Here is a 19,756-nt window from a genome sequence, read left to right as displayed (position 1 = left end):
GATAAGTTTACATGCATATAATTTGTTGTCAAGAATTAACATAGAGGGACACCTGGCTGGCTCAGTCAGTGGAGCGTGCGACTTTTGACCTCGGGTTCGTGAGTTCGAGCCCCTTGTTGGGTGTAGAGATTACTTAAAATATTTTTTAAAAAAGAATTCACATCGATTTGAGGCAATCTAGTACATGTGAATGCGAAATTCCTTTAAATATGCCTTTTGTCGCTCAGTTCTGTGCTTTCAGAGACCATCATAGAGTTGGTTGAGAGACTGGCATAGATGAGTCATTGCCTTCCTCTGGTTTTCTGAGATTTGCTTGCTATGGGACGATTTGGAAAGGGCTGCTTCCCTAGACATCTTGAGGTAGCCTGGCTTAAACGAAAATGTGTCTTGTATAGGACTGATGCCGTTCAAACAAAGCACGTATCCTAAACTAAAGGTTTAAAAGAGTCCTAGCATTTCAGAACTAGTAGAGGGACTGTTAACTCTGTCCCTTTTCTGATTGAGAAACTGACATTTCTATGTAAGACTCTTGGAATGTGAAGAAATGTGCCAGGTCACCTTTGGTTCAGTACAGAATATGATCCCTGATAGTAGTGTAGTACCTCTTTAACAAGTGCCCTAAAGGTCACTTATTTTTTATTTTACTTTTTTTAAGTTACACACACACTCCCAGCGTATACAGTAAGTGACACACAATGTCAGCGGTGCTAGGAGACCTGATAGGAGGAAGAGAGGGTTTTGATTACATTTGGGGGGGGGGGGGAGCGTCCCGGAGAAAGAGGAGTGTGAGCCCATCTCCCAGCTGGCTGACGGATGACCCCGACTGCAGTGGCACTGCCCTTTTCACCGTGACAACAATGTTATGTCTTAGCTCTGGAAGGTGCTTAGGGACTCAGAGTGTTTCTTTCCTTTTCCCATAATTACTTTTTACCTAAAGCTTTTCTTTCTGCTTTACCAGACTTAGAAAGTAATGATTTTCTTAAAATAACCTTTTCTGGATTGCTTAAAATTAATGGTTTCTAATTCACTGTCTGTCACTTGAGCCCAGGGGGTAAGCCTCACTCCTACCATGACTTACCTAATGACTTGTGTTTTTCTCAGAGAGCAGCAGGATGTTCACTTATCATTAGAATATTGATATAACTGTTTTGTTTGTTTTTCTTTTACCCCATCTGATTTCTGTTAATGTAGTTTTTGCACAGCTTTTAGAATTACTAATTTGTATGCCCTTGTAGAAATCATTATTATAATTAGTGTTGGAAGGATCATGGTTTTTTGTTGTTTTTTTTTTTAATTTTTTTTTTTAACGTTTATTTTTGAGACAGAGAGAGACAGAGCATGAATGGGGGAGGGTCAGAGAGAGGGAGACACAGAATCTGAAACGGGCTCCAGGCTCTGAGCTGTCAGCCCAGAGCCCGACGGGGGGCTGGAACTCACGGACCGCGAGATCACGACCTGAGCCGAAGTCGGACGCTTAACCGACTGAGCCACCCAGGCGCCCCAGAAGGATCATGTTTTGAGATACAAAGTGTCCCAGACCCTTGCTGAAAGAGTTGTGTTTTACAATAAAACCTTTATTTTCTGGAACTCCTGTGTGTCTCTGAATGGCCATTTTTTCAGTTAATTAGAACTTTGACCTGAACTACATGAATATTGTTTTTTAAGGAAATCTTTGCAAGATATACAATGGGATTTTTTTTTTTCCCAGCATGATTGAGGTACAGTTGACAGCAAGATATTCTGTTTACTTTTCTGCTGTCTTAAACAAAATATATTTAATATAGTTTAACATTTTCTTTATGACAAAGAGTCCTAATTATTATTCTCAATGATTATCATAACTGATAATGCTGTTCAGAGTCTATATTAGAGGTTGCAAACTACAGGCCACGGTCCAAATCCCACCTGCCAGCTTTGTAAATAGAGTTTTTGGAACACAGCCACACCCATTTGTTATATATTGTCTGGCAGCTTCTGAGGTTACAAAGGCAGTTGAATAGTTGAGGCAGAAACCCTATGGCCCACAAAGTTTAAAATATTTACTGTGTAAATGTTTACTAAAACGTACAGAGAAGTTTTGCTGACCCCTGACCTAGAATGTTAGAGCTAGAGGAAATGTATCCAACCCACTTACATTATCTGAGAAACCTGGGCAGGGGATGCTGTGACTTCCAATGTCCTGTTTCATTGAGGGGAGTATGGGTGATTGTGGCTTCTCCGCCCTCCTGAGGCCCGGCGGGGGTGGGGGGGGGGCTGCTAAACCCTCTGCCTCTGCTACGGACTCTTTCTTAACTCACAGTATCTGCTAGCTGTGGCTTCATTGCTGTTCATAGCCACTGGTGACCCCTGCTTTTCTCTTGTCCTTTTTCCCCCTTTCGTCTGTTACAACTTCTTCCATGCTTTTTTGTTTGGCTCCAAAAAAGCTAGCTAGGAAGCCTTCTAATAGACATCGTCAAATACCCCTTTTATGTAATCATGTATGTTCGCTCTTTGTAGTGGGGAGGGGTAAAGTCTTTGCACCTGAGGTTTTCCTAACCTTTTTACGTTATTCCTGGGTGTTCAGTACATCTTAGCTGTCAGAGACATTTTGATTTTTTTTTTTTTAAGCAAGCTCTATGCCAAACATGGGGGTAGAACTCACGGCTCTTGACATTAAGAGTTGCATGCTCTAGGGGCACCTGGGTGGCTCAGTCTGTTAAGCGTCTGACTTCAAGTCAGGCCATGATCTCGCGGTTTGTGAGTTGAAGCCCCATGTCAGGCTTGTGCTGACAACTCAGAGCCTGGAGCCTGCTTCAGATTCTGTGTCTCCCTCTCTCTCTCTGCCCCTCCCTGCTCACTCTGTCTCTCTCAAAAATAAATAAAACATAAAAAAAAAAAAAAAGTTGCATGTTCTACCAACTGAGCTAGCCAGGCACCAGGCACCCCCTCCCTTTTATTTTTTTAAGATTTTATTTATTTGTGTATTTATTTATTTAACAGAATGGAAAGTATACCTATTCTTTTTTTTTTTTTTTTCCTTAAGGTTTATTATTTATTTGGGGAGAGCGAGCAAGTGAGGGAGGAGTGGAGGGAGAGAGAGAAAATCCCAAGAAGGCTCTACACTGTCAGGGCAGAGCCCGATATGGGGCTCCAGCTCATGAACCATGAGATCATGACCTGCGCTGAAGTTGGACACAACCAACTGAGCCACCCAAGTGCCCCCAGGATTTTATTTTTTTAAGTAATTTCTACACCCAACATCAGGCTCCAACCTATAATCCCAAGATCAAGAGTTGCACGCTCCACTGACTGAGCCAGCCAGGCGCCCCTTACTTTTAAGTAACCTCTTCACCCGACTCGAATCCACAACCCAGAGATCAGATTAAGAGTTGCATGCTCTACGAACAGAGCCAGCCTGGCGCCCCTTATGTTTCGTTATGGGCATAATACTTCATTTTTAACTGTATGAGAAATGAACCTTGCTTATGAATGGTTTTTATTATTTTAGGCTGTTGCAAAAATGGTTCAACAGTGCTGTACTTACGTCGAGGAAATCACAGACCTTCCGATCAAGCTTCGATTAATTGATACTCTGCGAATGGTTACAGAAGGCAAGGTAAGTTTTCCATTGGCATAACTCATAGTGGAAATTACTATCCTATCTGTGTTCAGAGATATTTAGATATGCAGACATTAGATCAGTATATATTTAAGATGACAAAATAGGTCATCACCTTGATTCAATCATTATCTTTGTACTTCTCCTTGTAGTATCTTCCCATTTACAAATGAATATATTTAAAATAGTGGCAGTCTTGATATATCCAGATTTTTCTGGGAATTAGTGATCTTACTCCAAATTTACATGTGGCAATAATTAAAGTTAATTCTTCACCCTGGCCTAGATCTGCTTGAGAAATTTATGCTTGGGATAGCTACGGTTTTACTCTACTATTTAAATTAATAGAGGGGCTCCTGGGTGGCTCAGTTAAGCATCTGACTCTTGATTTCAGCTCAGATCATGATCTCATTCCTGAGATGGAGCTCTTCGTCAAGCTCCATGGGGAGTATGGAGCCTGCTTGGGGTTATCTCTCTCCCTCTCTCTCTGCCCCTCCCCAGCTCACATGCACATGTACTCACCCTCTCAAAACAAATAAAAAAAAGAGTATTGGGGTGCATGTCTGGCTCAGTTGGGAGAGCTTGTGACTCTTGGAGTCCTGAGTTCCAGCCCCATGATGAGTGTAGTTTACTTAAGCATTAATAGTAACAGGGGTGCCTGGTTGGCTTACTTGGTTAAGCATCCGACTGAATTTCGGTTCGGTCATGATCTCATGGTTCATGAGTTAAGCCCTGTGTCAAGCGCTGACAGTGCAGAGCCTGCTTGGGATCCTGTCTCTCCCTCTTTCTCTGCCCCTTCCCTGCTTGTGCTCGCTCGCTCGCAAAACAAATAAAGTAATTGAGTATTTGCAGTGTAAACTTAATTTTAAAACTTTCACTGTCTTACCAGAATCTGTTTGTATTTGTTTTGATGCTTTTTTTTTCCCTCCTAATCTTGTTTCTTTAAAAACGGCAAGTATAAAATGGTGACTGAGGTAAATATGTTTTTTTCTGGACAGATATTTGTGATTTGAGGACAAAACTTTAGCTTATGTTTAACTTCTTGGGTCTTGGTTTGACTGTCCCATCAGTTCAGTAAATGTTTATTGAGCACCTGTGTTGTGCTAGATCCAGAATGAACATGACGCTGTTCTTTACCACCGCAAAGAGATCCATCAGAAAAATAGTCGCTGCGCTGTGTCTCGACAGTGGCAGTGGGTCTGCCGTTCCCATGTCACAGAGGCAGGGTGTGATGGCTGAGCTGGCTTTTTAAGAATGAATAGAAATTTGGGGCGCCTGGGTGGCTCAGTTACGCGCCCAACTCTTGATTTCAGCTCGGGTCGTGATTTCACAGTTCGTGAGTTCAAGCCCCACGTCGGGCTCTGTGTTGACAGTGTGGAACTTGCTTGGGAGTCTCTCTCTCCCCTTCTCTGTCTGCCCCACCCACACTCGTGTGCACTCTCTCTCTTTTTCAAAATAAATAACGTTTTTGGAGCGCCTGGGTGGCACAGTCAGGTAAGCATCCGACTTCAGCTCAGGTCATGATCTCTCACTTTGTGAGTTTGTGCCCCGCGTCGGACTCTGTGCTGACAAGCTCAGAGCCTGGAGCCTGCTTCAGATTCTGTGTCTCACTTTCTCTCTGCCCCTCTCTTGCTAGTGCTCTTTGTCTCTCAAAAACAAACGTTAAAAAAAATTATTTTTTTAAATAAAGTTTTTTAAAAAGAATAGAAATTTGGGGCACCTGGGTGACTGAGTCAGTTGACTGTCCAACTCTTGATTTCAGCTCAGGTCACGACCCCATGGTTCGTGGGATCAAGCCCACATAAGGGCTCTGCGTGGTGCCTGCTTGGAATTCTCTCCTTTTTTCTCTCTCTGTCCTTCCTCCACTTGCACGCTCTCTGTGTCTCTCAACATAAATAAACTTTATTTAAAAAAAAAGAAGAATAGAAATTCACAGGGGTAGGGGCATAGGGAGAACGGCAGTTTAGACATAGGGGAAATTCTATACAAATATGTCAAAGTAAGAAACACATGGAACATTTAGGAAAGTGGAAGTAGTTTGTTATTCTTGGAGATTAAGGTTTTTGGGGGTGGAGTGGGAAAAAGCGTTACTGCAAAGCAAAGGCTGAAGGGACAAGCAAGCCCAAACATGAAAATTAGTTCCCTAGACTTGATTAGGCTATAGTTCTTTAAAAAAAATTTTTTTTGTTAGGTTTATTCATTTTTCAGAGGCAGAGAGAGATGGAGTGTGAGCGGGGGAGGGCAGAGAGAGGGGGAGACACAGAATCTGAGGCAGGCTCCAGACTCTGAGCTGTCCACACAGGGCCCAACATAGGGCTCGAAGTCGCCAACCGTGAGATCATGACCTGAGCTGAAGTTGGACACTCAACCGACTGAGCCACCCAGGTGCCCCGATTAGGCTATAGTTCTATTTTTTATGTTTAATTTGTCGGAAATTATATCATCTAACATTACATAGCTGCAAAAAATGCTCATAACTTTAATACTTAAGATCAGATATTTTTATCTTATTATTATTTTTTTAAGTCAGCTCTGTGCCAACATGGGGCTTGAACTTATGACCCCAAGGTCAAGAGTTGCATACTCTACTGACTGAGCCAATCAGGCGCCCCTCAATTCTTTTAAAGACACTGTTCTATTTTCTGTGCTATTTAACATAGCATGTGGTTCTGTTACTCGTTAAACACAAGAATTTCATATTTAGGTTCTCAAAGTAAAGCTACAAAATATGGATAATGTTTTGTAGAAACATTTTCTTAAAAAATTATGTGATTGTGAGATGTAAAATCACACAGCTGTATCTGTACATGGAGGATAAAGTGCACCATAACTGGATGATAAATACTAATACTATTAGGCTTGGTTTGAATAATAGTTCAATTCTACCTTTAAAATTTTAACACACACACAAATTTAACACATTTTGGGGCACCTCAGTGGCTCGGTCAGTTGAGCATCCCACTTTTTTTTTTTTTTTTTTTAATGTTTTTTGGTGTTTATTTTTGAGAGAGAGAGAGAGAGCGTGAACAGGAGAGGGGCAGAGACAGAGGGAGGCACAGAATCCAAAGCAGGCTCCAGGCCCTGAGCTGTCAGCACATGAACTGCGAGATCATGACCTGAGCCAAAGTTGGATGCCCAAGTGACTGAGCCACGCAGGTGCCCCTTGAGCATCCCACTCTTGGTTTTCACCCACTCAGGTGAAGATCCCAGGGTCATGGATCGAGCCCTGCGTCTAGCTTTGCCCTGCGCTTGGAGCCTGCTTGAACTTTCTCTCTTTCCCTCTGCCCCTCTGCCTCACTCGCTTGTTCTCTCTCAAAACTAGGGGCACCTGGGTGGCTCAGTTGGTTAAGTGTCCAACTCTTGATTTTGGCTCATGGTTCATGAGTTCCAGTCCCGCGTTAGGCTCTGCACTGACAGCACGGAGCCCACTTGGGATTCGCCGTTTCAGTCTCTCTCTCCACCCCTCCCCTGCTCGTGTGCTTGCTCACTCTCAAAAATAAACATTTAGGGTCGCCTGGGTGGCTCAGTCGGTTAAGCGTCCGACTTCAGCTCAGGTCACGATCTCGCGGTCCGCGAGTTCGAGCCCCGCATCGGGCTCTGTGCTGACAGCTCAGAGCCTGGAGCCTGTTTCGGATTCTGTCTCCCTCTCTCTCTGACCCTCCCCTGTTCATGCTGTGTCTCTCTCTGTCTCAAAAATAAATAAACGTTAAAAAAATTTAAAAAAAAATTTTTTTTTAAATAAAAAATAAACATTTAAAAAACTTTTAATACATGTCTGAGAATTTTCATAATACAGATTTCTCATATTTGTAGATTTATGTTGAAATTGAGCGTGCTCGACTGACTAAAACATTAGCAACCATAAAAGAACAAAATGGTGATGTGAAAGAGGCAGCCTCCATTTTACAAGAGTTACAGGTAAGGAGTTGTATTTAGAATGTGAAAATCCTGATATTTAGTCGGCGGTGTTTCTTGTAGATAGAGTTTATTTTGGCACCTGGTCACTTCTTCAAAACTACCAAGGTTGAGGGTGAGGGCAGTGGAGGGTGAGGTTATTCAAGTACCTGAAAATTATGTCATTATGGTCCCAACTAAACTGCTAAAAAAAGTTGTGAAGAAAAGTTAGAAGCAATGAATCAGTCTTGATGTGTGCTATTATTTTAACATTTTCATCCTCTTTAGAACTTAAATCAGTAATTCATGTACTGTTTACTGATGCATTAGGGATTTGCTGTTAATCATCAGCTTCGTTTTAAATGAATACTTGATTGTTGGTCAATTTCTAGACTAAATTGGTTTAACAAAGACAAATTGCATCATAATTTGCTATGTTTCAGGACAGATTTTTAGGAGAGATCTTAAAATGAGATAGCAAAGAGCTAAGAAATCTGAGAAAAGCCATAGACTCCATAATAAAAAAATGTACCTGAACTACACTCAAAATTTTGCTTATAATTTTGGCCCATCAAGGTTTCCCCAGTAAGTTAAATTGCTTATTCTGATTTTTCAGTCATGTGCCATTTTAGCCAAAGGAACGGAAACCGTAATACTGAGAGGATCTTGTGTGCTCTGCGTTGTCTGTGTTCTTTTTTTTTTTTGAAGCATGTCTTGAGTTCTCTATACACTTTATCTTATTTAATGTTCACACATGACACTATTTCTATCCCCATTTTTCTGCCAAGGAAACTGAAATTTAAAAGGATTAAGTAATGTGCCTAAAGTCATTGCCAAGAATTGGTAGAGTTCAGATTCATACTAGTTCTGTTTGACTTCAAACTTCTTTTCTTCTTTTTAATTAAAAGACTGTATTTTTTGGAGCAGTTTTATGTTCACAACAAAGCTGAGTGGCAAGTACAGAGAGTTCCCATATAGCCCCCGATGCACCATCCCCCCCACACCCACACATACACACGCACCACTTCCCCTCCTGCCAGCATCTCGAACCAGAGTGGTTCGTTAGTTACGGTTGATGAACCTGTGTCAACACGTGATCACCCAAAGTCTATAGTTTGCCTTAAGGTTCACTCTTGATGTTGTACATTCTGTGGATTTTGACAAATGTCTAATGACGTGTGTTTATCAGTGTAGTACCATACAAAATAGTTCACTGCCCTAAAAATTCTCTGTGCTCCAACTATTCCTCCCTCTCTCCACTCCCCCACCCCCTGGCAACCACTGATCTTTCTACCATCTCCATAGTTTTGTCTTTCAACCAGGAGGATTATGTGCCCCACGATTTAACATCCTCTGAAATATTCTTGCCAGAAAAAATCACCTCAATTATATAAAGCTTCTAGGTTTAACTACCAGTTTACAAGATACACTGGGGACAGAGGAGCTTATTAAATGATACCACAGGGATGCAATCAGTGTAATTTAGACTCCAGGAAACTGTAGGATGATTGGCTTGATTTTGTCAATAAATAATGGCAAGGCTAAAAGAAACTTACCTACCACTTGCAAAGTATAAGCCTTATTTGGATTCTGATTTAATTAAATGAGATATTGAGGACTGACTAGATATTTAGTGATCTAAGAAATTTTTAGGTATGATCATTTTTTTTGTTCAGTTTCTCTTTTAGAAATACATACTGAAATAAATGTAAGATGTTACCTGAAATTTGCTTCAAAATACTTGACACATGCAGAGTGAGTGAACATACATAGATGGAACATCGATGGTTTCGTTCCTTAGGGATTTGCATACATACATTCATCAGTGTATACGTTTTTATTTTCTTTAGTCAAAAAATTACAAAGACCATGAAATAAAAACCTTTTCAGACCTAATAATAATAGCCTTACTTCATTTTACTTTGTTATTCTACATTTTATAAATTCATTTGCAATATGTGTGTACCAAGTATTAAAAATGTTTTTATAGTATTTGACGTAACTGATTTTCTATGTTGTATCTGTTGCATATTGACTCTAACTGTACATCCTGCATCCGTTTGGAGTCATGTCAGCCTTGTTATCCGAATTATAAAAAGGCTAGAACCTCTTTTTTTCCTTAATTTTTTTATTATATAAATAGCCTGCAAGTGGCATCGTATTTTGGGTTCAGAATTGTAACTTCCTCACTAGCCATGAGGAAAACGCAAATTAAAACCACAGTGAGATATCCCTACACGCGTATTAGAACAGCTCAGAAAAAAAAAATACAATACCAAGCGCTGGCAGGGATGCGAAGTGATGAGAACTCTCAACCGTTGCTGATGGGAATGAGAAATGGTGCAGTCACTCTGGGAAACAGTTTGGCAGTTTCCTTCTTTTTCTTTTTTTTTTTTCCTGGCATCGGCTGAGCCATTGGCATTATCGGCACTGGCCACAGTGCCATCCACAGACCATCGTGAGAAAGGGCCATCGTCTGCAGTTTGGCAGTTTCTTTTTTTTTTTTTAATTTTTTTCAACGTTTATTTATTTTTGGGACAGAGAGAGACAGAGCATGAACGGGGGAGGGGCAGAGAGAGAGGGAGACACAGAATCGGAAACAGGCTCCAGGCTCTGAGCCATCAGCCCAGAGCCTGACGCGGGGCTCGAACTCACGGACTGTGAGATCGTGACCTGGCTGAAGCCGGACACTTAACCGACTGCGCCACCCAGGCGCCCCCAGTTTGGCAGTTTCTTATGAAGCTGAACGTATGCTTGCCAGACGACCGAGCAGTCCCGCTTCTTGTGCCCAAGAGAAATGAAAACTTAAGTTCACACTCAACCTGTCCACTGGTGTTCAGAGTAGCCTTGTTAGTGATGGGCACAGGTTGGAAACGGCCCAGCTGTCCTTCAGCCGGGGAGTGGATAAACTGGTTCCTCCACACAGTGGAACACTTCGTGGCCGTAAAAAGGAATGGACCTGTTGTTTCAGAATCATTGGCTGTCGAGGGTTCAAAGTGGGGGAACTACGTGACTGTAAAGGGGTAGCACGAGGGAGTATTTGGGGCTGAAAGAACTGTTCTGTATCTTGATTGTGATGGCGGTTAAACTACATAGGTTAACTACATAGTTCTATTGTTAACTACGTAGGTGAAAATTCACAGAACTTTTTATACCAGAAGAAAAAATAGCCATTTACTATATATTTTTTAAAATTGTAATTTTCTGGAGGAAACCAGCTTTTTAGATCATCATCAGTACTCTGTCAGTGTGCGAGAAGTTTCTTGTTATTGGACAGGCGTGGATGTTTTAATACATTTCACTTTGCAGTTTTTAAAAATTAACAAATATAAACTTATTTGGGGACTTCGCTAGGTGGAAACCTACGGATCAATGGAAAAGAAAGAGCGAGTGGAGTTTATTTTGGAGCAGATGAGGCTCTGTCTAGCTGTGAAGGATTACATTCGTACACAAATCATCAGCAAGAAAATTAACACCAAATTTTTCCAGGAAGAAAATACAGAGGTAAGCATGTCTCTTAACTACAAGTTTACTATAGGAGTATTTGGGGGGAAAAACCATAAGCCCCAATTTATTTTATCAACTTTTTTTTTTCCAGAAATTAAAGTTGAAATATTATAACTTAATGATTCAGCTAGATCAACATGAGGGGTCCTATTTGTCTATTTGTAAGCACTACAGAGCAATATATGATACTCCCTGTATACAGGCAGAAGGTGAAAAGTGGCAACAGGTAAGAATATATTCTTATACTGGACGTCGATACTTATTAGGAAGAATTTGCATTTTTTTATTTTGAAATAAGTTTAACTTCAGTAATCATAAGCAGTTGTATGGTGCTGCTTTCTATTCAGTGTGTTGACAATTCAGTTTATCTGTACTGATTCAAACAAATTGTGGCGATACTCTAAGTTCTTTGTCACTTTTGAAGAATGTAGGTTTGCTATTTAAAGTGTGTATAGCGGCACCTGGATGGCTCAGTCGGTAGAGCATGCAACTCTTGATCCTTGAGGTTGTGAGCTCAAGCCCCATGTTGGGTATAGAGATTACTTAAAATACAGGGCACCTGGGTGGCTCAAATCAGCTCAGCATTCGACATCGGCTTAGGTCATGATCTCAAGACTCGTGGGTTCGAGCATTCAATTTCGGCCCGGGTCACGATCTTGAGGCTTGTGGGTTGGAGCCCTGTGTTGGGTTCGGTGCCAACGGCACAGAGCCTGGAGCCTCTTTTGAGTTCTGTGTCTCCCTCTCTCTCTCACCCTCCCCTGTTCATACTCTTTCTCTCTCTCTCAAAAATAAATATTTGTAAAAGTTAAAAATAATAAAATAAATGAAAGTAAATATGTATGGCAGGTCACTTGCTAATAAGGTTACAAGCAAAGACCTGGCATTACTTTGGAAAATTATTTCACAATACTGTTTCAAATAGTTGATAGGTATATTCCACATTTGTGCTGCTAACTTGTTATAAAAACTTTTTCTTTATACATTTGTCACCGAAAAAGATGTCAGCCCAGAGAGTAATTCAGATTAGCGAGGATTTACGTAATTGCTCCAGAAAAACTTATGGCAGAAAGCCACTGTGTAAAGATCAGCTTGGTAGGGTGTTTCTTCCCTAAGACTTTTGAGTACAATATCAAACATGAATATAGACAAGTCTCTTGTGATTTTTTTAGTTCCTGCCAAAGTTTCCATTTTGTTTCTAAGCTTACATATAATCCATTGTGTTATAAAACATTTGTAGGCTCTGAAAAGTGTTGTCCTCTATGTGATCTTGGCTCCTTTTGACAATGAACAGTCAGATTTGGTTCACCGAATAAGTGGCGACAAGAAGTTAGAAGAAATTCCTAAATACAAGTAAGTACGTTTATAGCTAAAGTAGCGGAAACACCATCGTGAAAGAAAATTGGTTAATCTAAGTGTGCACCTTCTTACTTGGTTGCTGATAGATTGTATTGGCGAATAAAGCTAGAGTTCATAAAATAGCGAAATGTGTTTTTGCGCTGTATTCGAAATTACACTCTTTGTTCTAAACCACTTATCGAGTAGAAGTTGCATTTCAAGCTCACTTTAGCAGCTTTTGGTTAATTAACCATTTGATAAAGTTTTAGTAATTTGGGGCTTCGTGATTTTCAGGCGTACATACTATATGAAACAGACACACGCTTCATAAGCACAGTGGGCTTTTATTTAAAAGCTGTTTTTTTCTTTTATCTGCCTCATTAGTAAGTTTACATTAATTACTCCAGAGATTGGCAAATACGTTGCAGTAGGGGATAGAATGTTAAGTAGGGGAATGCTCCGTTCAGAATTACTATGGAAAAAATGATAGTAAAGTAGGCAAAATAAATACTAATCAGGGGCTCCTGGCTGGCTCAGTCGGAAGAGTGTGCGACTCTTGATCTCAGAGTCCTAACTTTGAGTCCCCATTGAGTGTAGAGATTTTATAAGTACAGTCTTTGACAGTTTTTAAACATTTGCTCTCATATTAGATAAAACAATTTTTACAGATTGGGAATATTAAGTTTTATACAATTTACAGGGATCTTTTAAAGCTTTTTACCACAATGGAGCTGATGCGCTGGTCCACGCTTGTTGAAGACTATGGACTGGAATTAAGGAAAGGGTCTCCTGAGAGTCCGGCAACTGATGTGTTTGGTTCTACGGAGGAAGGTGAAAGAAGGTGGAAAGACCTGAAGAACAGAGTCGTTGAACATGTAAGAATCTGGCATGGTGGATGGGGCACCTGGCTCAGTCAGAAGAGTGTGCGACTCTTGATCTCAGGGTCATGCGTTCGAGCCCCATGTTGGGCATAGAGATGGCCGAAAAAAATAAATGGTGAAGAAAAAAAAAGGCATGACAGAGTTGCCAACCTGGAAGTAAAGTTGAGCATAAACTTTGATTTTTAAGTTTGATAGTCCAATGTTTCTTTGGAGGTTATGTCTTTAGTTTTTTGCTTTAGGATTTTTTGGAGGTAGGGAGGCTATTCCCAATGTAGTAGAGATGTAAATTTGTTATTTAAATGTTTATTGTATATTTTCCCAAAGCACATCAGAATTTATCACCTCCCTCTTACTCCCTCTTCCCCCCCCCCACCACCACATTCCCCCATTTTTGGCTTCTCAGAAAACTGTGTTTTAGCATGCTTATTTTGTGGGACCTCTCAAGAATCCAAAATTTTACGGCATATAAACCAGCAGGAAATTCTTAAGAATGTGGGGGGTACTTGTGGGTGAAAGAAGTGTTTTCCATCTGATAACTCGCTTGGTAGTTTGGAGAATGGGTAACATGTCTTAAACCTGACCTTTGATCTTGGTGTCCCTACAAATTGAATTAGCTCAGCATTCATTCATATAACATCCTATTGAGCCTTCTGTGTGCCAGACACTGTTCAAAGTGCTGAGGCATGTGGGAAAGGAAGACTTGGGCCCTGCTTTCAGAGAGCTTAAACAGAAATCATAGGAAAGATGCATTTATAAATAAAAGCGTTACAGGGGCGCCCGGGTGGCTCAGTTGGTAAAGCGTTTGACCCTTGATTTCAGCTCAGGTCATGTCCTTTCAGTTTGTGAGTTCACCCCACATGGGGCTCTTTGCAGACAGCGTGGAGCCTGCTTGGGCTTCTCTCTCTCTCCCTCTGCCCCTCCCCCGTTCGTGGACATGCACACGCTCTTGCTCTCTCTCAGAATACAAATAAATAAACTTTAAAAAATGTTACAGATATTAGGGTACAAGTATATATCGAATGGAGTAGAGCATGAGGAGAAAGTTGATTGGTTCTGCCTGAAAGAACGGTCAGGCAAGAGCCGCGGTTAATTGACACAGGAGGGAAGATTCGTAAGAAGAGAACCAGGTTAGCGTGCAGGTGGGATAGTCTGAGCAAAGGCATGGAGACACCGACCAGCAGGGGAACCCTAGGGCCTCCAAGAACAGGGCTCAGCCAGGAAGGAAGTCGGAGATACGGTAAGGGTCTGGAACATAACAAGGTGTATATACTCCAGTCGTGGAAACCGAGAGGACGGTGACCAGGCCCATATCTGACACAGAGCCCTCTAGCAGTAAGCGTGGAGAATGTGTTTGGAGAGAGACCACAATGGAACTGAGAAGACGAAGCGAGGGCTCCTGTGGGCTCCAGCCAAAGCAGTAGCTGAGGATTGAAGAATGGATGAGGTGGAGATATTTTAAGAAAGAAAATCAATCGAATTTGGCCACTGATTAAATTGAAAGTTATGAAGGAAGAGGAGTCCAGAATGATTCCCCTGCTTCCTAAGAAGCTGGTGTGGCCCTGGACCCTAACAGAGACGGGAGAAGACATGGCTTCTTCAAAGATCCATTCATTTTTCTTCCCACTGTTCCCCATTTTCCCTGTGAATGCTGTTGTTTTGTTAATAACATAGTAATAAAGGGAAGTCTCTAACTTGAGCACCATTTCCAGTGAAAATTGGGACATTTAATTTCAAGTTACCTTTCAACAGTTACGATAATGTGTTTTGAGATACTCTCGATCATTTTTTGAATCTGAGCCATTTAAACATCTGTGTCATAATTAGGAAAGTTTAACTTCAGATTCTTGCATTTAGCAAAAATAGTTTAGTATCGTTATAGTTTTTAACCATTGTTTTAGTTAAGATAAGCCTAGGTTTTGACCACATATATGTATTTTTAATAGATTCTATTTTTTTTTATTTTAGAGAGTGAGCGAGCACATGCATGAGCAGGGGAGAGGTCCAGAGAGAGAAAGAGCATCTCAAGAAGGCTCCACACAGCACAGAGCCCAATGCGGGGCTTGATCCCACGACCCTGGCATCATGACCTGAGCTGAAATCATGAGTCGGATGTTCAACTGACTGAGCCACCCAGGCAGCCCTTGACTATATATATTTAAAGAGAGTTGGAGAGAGTAGGGGCGACTGGTGGCTCAGTCGCTTAAGCATCTGACTCTTGATTTTGGCTCAGGTCATACATGGTCTCACGGTTTCATGAGTTTGATCCCCGCCTCAGGCCCTGCACTGACAGTGTGAAGGCTGCTGGGGATTTTCCCTCTCTCTCTGTGCCTCCATGCTTATGCTATCTCTGTCTCTCTCTAAATAAATAAATAGATAAATAAGCTTTAAAAAAGTTGTGGAGAGTATTCAGAATAACTTCCAAATAACTACAGAAGTCAAAATACCTAAATTTTTTACTTTGTTGTTGAACTTTAGAACCGTGGTGGGCTATAGAGAACCAAAAGCTCTGAATCCGACATTTTAACTAAACCTGTTTGGAAATGAAAACAAATGGGCTGTTAGCTTTATCGACAACTGCTACCCGTCCTTCATATGCCCTCTGTTCTCTCCCCAGAATATTAGAATAATGGCCAAGTATTACACGAGGATAACAATGACGAGGATGGCCCAGCTTCTCGATCTGTCTGTTGATGTAAGTGGTAAATGTTGCATGAGCTGTTTGTAGCCAGTCATTTTGAAGATCAGCTGACTTACAAAAATCAAATGAGAAAATCAGTTTTGTTTCATTATTTAGTTTTAAGCTTAGGTGGCAGAAGGTTTCTCCAGGCTGTCTTGAGGATCAAAAAATAGCCTAAACACCAAGTTTATAATTACATTAATATTATGTACTAGTTAAAATCTTCTCTTAAATATGGCAGTTTTACATTGATTCATTTGCCTGGGGTTTATATTTCTGTCATAAATATGTCTGGGTTCCCAGAAATAACCATAGAGATGTAAACTGTGACGGAGACTTTGCTGCAGCCCCCCTGCCGAGGGCCCAGGTCACATTAGAAGAATGTTACGTTCAGGCCTGAGTTCCTGTTGCTGGAATGTTCACCCACCACAGAGATAGGAGTTAAGTGATGTGAGCTAAAAGCCATTTCTGTCGTCGCATAGTGTTTTCCAGTTTAGCTAAAAAAGAGGAATCACGGATGTTAGAGGTCAAAGGCTTGATCGTTGGTTGGCTCATCAGCTCCTCACATTTCTGGACCACGAGGACCAGAGTCCTTAGAAGTAAACTGCCTTGTCCTTAGTTACGTAGCTGCCAAGTGACAGGGCATATATAGTAACCCAGTGTTTCCGGAAACAAATTAACTGCATAATGTGCTGGGGGGGGACCATTGTAGACCAAGAGCAGACATTTCCTAGACTCGCAGTAAAATAAATATGTTATTATAGGAAGCCTGCTTTGGATTCTGTGCCTCCCTCTGTCTCTGCCCCTCCCCCGCTCACATTCTGTCTCTCTCAAAAATAAACATTTTTTTTTTAAAGACAGAAAATGCTTTCCTTAAATTTTTCCTTAAATTATTTTCTGTAATTACGCTTTTTTTTTTTTTAATTATCCTGTCTTAATCCAATTTGTCTTTCTCTCTTGCAGGAGTCAGAAGCTTTTCTTTCGAATCTAGTAGTTAACAAGACCATCTTTGCTAAAGTAGACAGGTTGGCAGGAATTATCAACTTCCAGAGACCCAAGGATCCAAATAATTTATTAAATGACTGGTCTCAGAAACTGAACTCACTGATGTCTCTCGTTAACAAAACTACACACCTCATAGCCAAAGAGGAGATGATACATAATCTACAATAGGGTCTCCGTGCCCTTAATGCTTTTAGAAAAGAGTTAAAATTGGAAGTCATTTAAAAACAAAAAAAAAAAAAGACTGTTATGGTGTATATGTTGGGGTTTTTTTTCTATTCTCAGCTCCTTTGTCTAAAATTTAAAAGATAGTGACTATGTTTAAGGCCCCTTTTGACCTTTCACTTCCCTGATTTTATCGTTAACTTTGCATTTGCAATTGGTGCAAAAAAAAAAAAAAATTTCTATTTCTATGGTCTACGTACTCAAAAACTTGTGTCATAACTTACCCAAATGTGTTTTTCTATCATTTGAAAACTTTTTAGCTATTATTTGTTCTCATTCAGCTAACAACCGTCATTATTATAATAAAAGCAGTATATGCACATTGACTTTCTATAGTTACCTGTGTTTCTGAACATTTTGTGGGATAGGGATTTAAGTATTTTTTAAATAAAAGAAATTCTGTTGTAAAGCTATCAATTATTTAGTAGAATTTCAAAAACAACATAGGGCATATCAGAACATTTGGGATAGAGTTGTAATTTGTGAAGAATTTGTATTTTAGTATTGTGGCAAAAGGCCTCTAGACTGAGTGTAGAGAGTGATTGGTAGGCTAAAGACTTATGTAGACTTAATTTTTTTTTCCTTGAGTCAAACTGGTTTCGATCACAGTAGCTCGATTCTTTCCGTTCCCCGTCTTGACCAGTTACTGAACAAAATCAAGTGACGTCGTGTTGACACAGGTTAACACACAAAGTCATTTTTATAAGATTTGTTCGTGGCTTTCACATCTAGGTCTAATGACATCCTTAGTGTTCCAAATTCATTAACTCTATAAGAACTTATTTCCATTACATGAACACTGGATAACAACCTAAAACGATCCAGAAGGACTCAGCCATCCTCTAAGCAAATAGCACAGTATTGACATTTCTTTTACAGAAGTAAAGAAAAGTAGTTTTACTGTCAAAAGAAACATCTGAGATCAATTAATATGAGCAAATTTTTGGAAGTTTTTAAAAAATTTGATTTATTGCAGGGAAAACAGAACAATGAAACAATGTTAGAAGGTTATTTAAAGTAAAGAAAGTAGGAGGTCTGCTTTTTTGAAAATCCAAACGAAGGGAGGGGGGAACAAAAGGCATTGTGGAAATAACATTTTTTTCATAATTTGTTTTCATTTAGTGGTCACTAAACTGTTCTGTGATCCAGAGCTGGGGACAATTGTAGGGACCTCTGCTATTTATGCTGAGTCATTGTGAGTAATAACCCAGTATTAAATCCAAGTCTATTCTTCGGAAATTTATGTATCGGTCACATTGATGACAAACATCTGCTACCACTCATCTTTAAAAATCTAACCCAAACTGTGGTGGCAAGTTCAGGAACATCAGAAGTTCACACTAGCAGTAGAATATGGTTTCAATTTTCTGCTGAATGAAAAGGATAGAAAATGAAATCATTCTGCATTGTTCATTTGTAAACCAAATTGGAGCTAATTTGAATCTAGCTTCTCGTTAACTCACTAACGCGTTACCCTTGTACTTGGCAAACACCTAGGCCATTTGGCCAGATGTATTGTTGTCAAGCTCTCAAATGACCCTCTTTCGTCTTTGTTTAACGTGCTTGCCCTCCAACTAAGCTCTTTGTGTGTCCTGATTTGGTGCCATTTGTAACGGTGTCCCAGTCACTGGATCTCATTTAATTTGACTGCTCATCCAGTTCTTGAGTTTTTCCTATCCAAGCAACTTAAATTTCTTAGTGTTACGAAGAAGAATCAGCTAACACAGGGCAATAAAATATTTGAGACGTTCAGAACCCCAAACCCTGGCTTCCATTTCAGATTTCCAGCTGGCTGTTCGTGAAAAGGACAGAACCACTTTGTTTTAAATATGGAGAAGATAATACTTAACTCCTTTTCGTTTTCATTAGGTTACTAACTACAGAGAGATGATGAGCCACTGTTTTTTGTTTTTGTTTTTTAAATGAAACACTTTTTACCCTTTTATTTTTATATAATTTATGTTTTTATTTTAGAGTTCAATACCGATTTCTGTAATTATCCTCAATTTCCATATGCTTACTGAATCATTGAAAACTAATCTTTAAAAATCATGCTGTTCCATTCTATCTCTTACAAGTGTTACATGTATGATACAACAAGTACGTATTTTACATTGTGTTTGGCTCCTGGATATAGCTGCAATAAAAGCACTGATTTGTGGGTGTGTAAAACCCTGGAGAATAAACTCATACTTTTAAAGATCACGTCTTTTTTCAGTTCTCTTGCCGTCTAAAGCAAAAAGCCATAGGATTTTCGTTCTTTCAAAATCATGTCCTCTCCATAAACCTGTTTTTTAAGCCGGGGGACAACATTGTGCATGTTTTACACACCAACTGGTTGGCTTCCCCCCCCCTCCCCCGACTCCTTTCTGATCTGGGGTTCACGACAGGCCATAGCTTATTGTGCCCTTGACCAGCGGTTCTCCAGTGGAGCCCACATCAGAGTCACCGGCGGGGCTTGTTAAAACAGATGGTTGGGCCCTACCGCCAGAGTTTCTGATCCAGGAGGTCTGGGGTACAGCCCAAGAACTTCCATTTGTAACAAGTTCTCAGGGGGTGCGGACGAACACTTGCATAAACGGTAGGGTTTTCAAAAGGGCTTTGTGAGAAAGTACTGCGTGGACATGGGCATCGGTA

At 40.4% G+C, this 19,756-nt stretch overlaps 1 protein-coding gene and 1 non-coding gene across 2 annotated transcripts in view; one reads left to right on the top strand and one right to left on the bottom strand.

Moving 5' to 3' along the window:
* The window catches only part of PSMD12 (proteasome 26S subunit, non-ATPase 12), a 30,334-nt gene extending 11,010 nt beyond the window's left edge, over window positions 1-19,324 (top strand). The window contains exons 4-11 of the mRNA XM_047081560.1: window positions 3,488-3,595; window positions 7,412-7,516; window positions 10,847-10,996; window positions 11,091-11,225; window positions 12,237-12,349; window positions 13,035-13,209; window positions 15,830-15,907; window positions 16,856-19,324. Of these exons, the coding sequence (XP_046937516.1) occupies window positions 3,488-3,595; window positions 7,412-7,516; window positions 10,847-10,996; window positions 11,091-11,225; window positions 12,237-12,349; window positions 13,035-13,209; window positions 15,830-15,907; window positions 16,856-17,065 (1,074 nt within the window). The 3' untranslated portion in view covers window positions 17,066-19,324. The remainder of the gene's footprint in view (window positions 1-3,487; window positions 3,596-7,411; window positions 7,517-10,846; window positions 10,997-11,090; window positions 11,226-12,236; window positions 12,350-13,034; window positions 13,210-15,829; window positions 15,908-16,855) is intronic.
* On the bottom strand, window positions 9,887-9,973 carry LOC124513640 (small nucleolar RNA SNORD35). The gene has a single exon (XR_006962469.1). It is a non-coding gene; the product is annotated as a small nucleolar RNA SNORD35 (small nucleolar RNA).
* Window positions 19,325-19,756: the final 432 nt, after the last annotated feature.

The sequence above is a fragment of the Lynx rufus genome, unplaced genomic scaffold (assembly GCF_022079265.1).
Source record: "Lynx rufus isolate CCGP_SWC_20201006 ecotype Redwood Valley unplaced genomic scaffold, mLynRuf1.p SCAF_18, whole genome shotgun sequence".
Classification (NCBI taxonomy): domain Eukaryota; kingdom Metazoa; phylum Chordata; class Mammalia; order Carnivora; family Felidae; genus Lynx; species Lynx rufus.
Note: the sequence above shows the minus strand (reverse complement) of the source record. Positions and strands in the feature narration are given on the sequence as shown.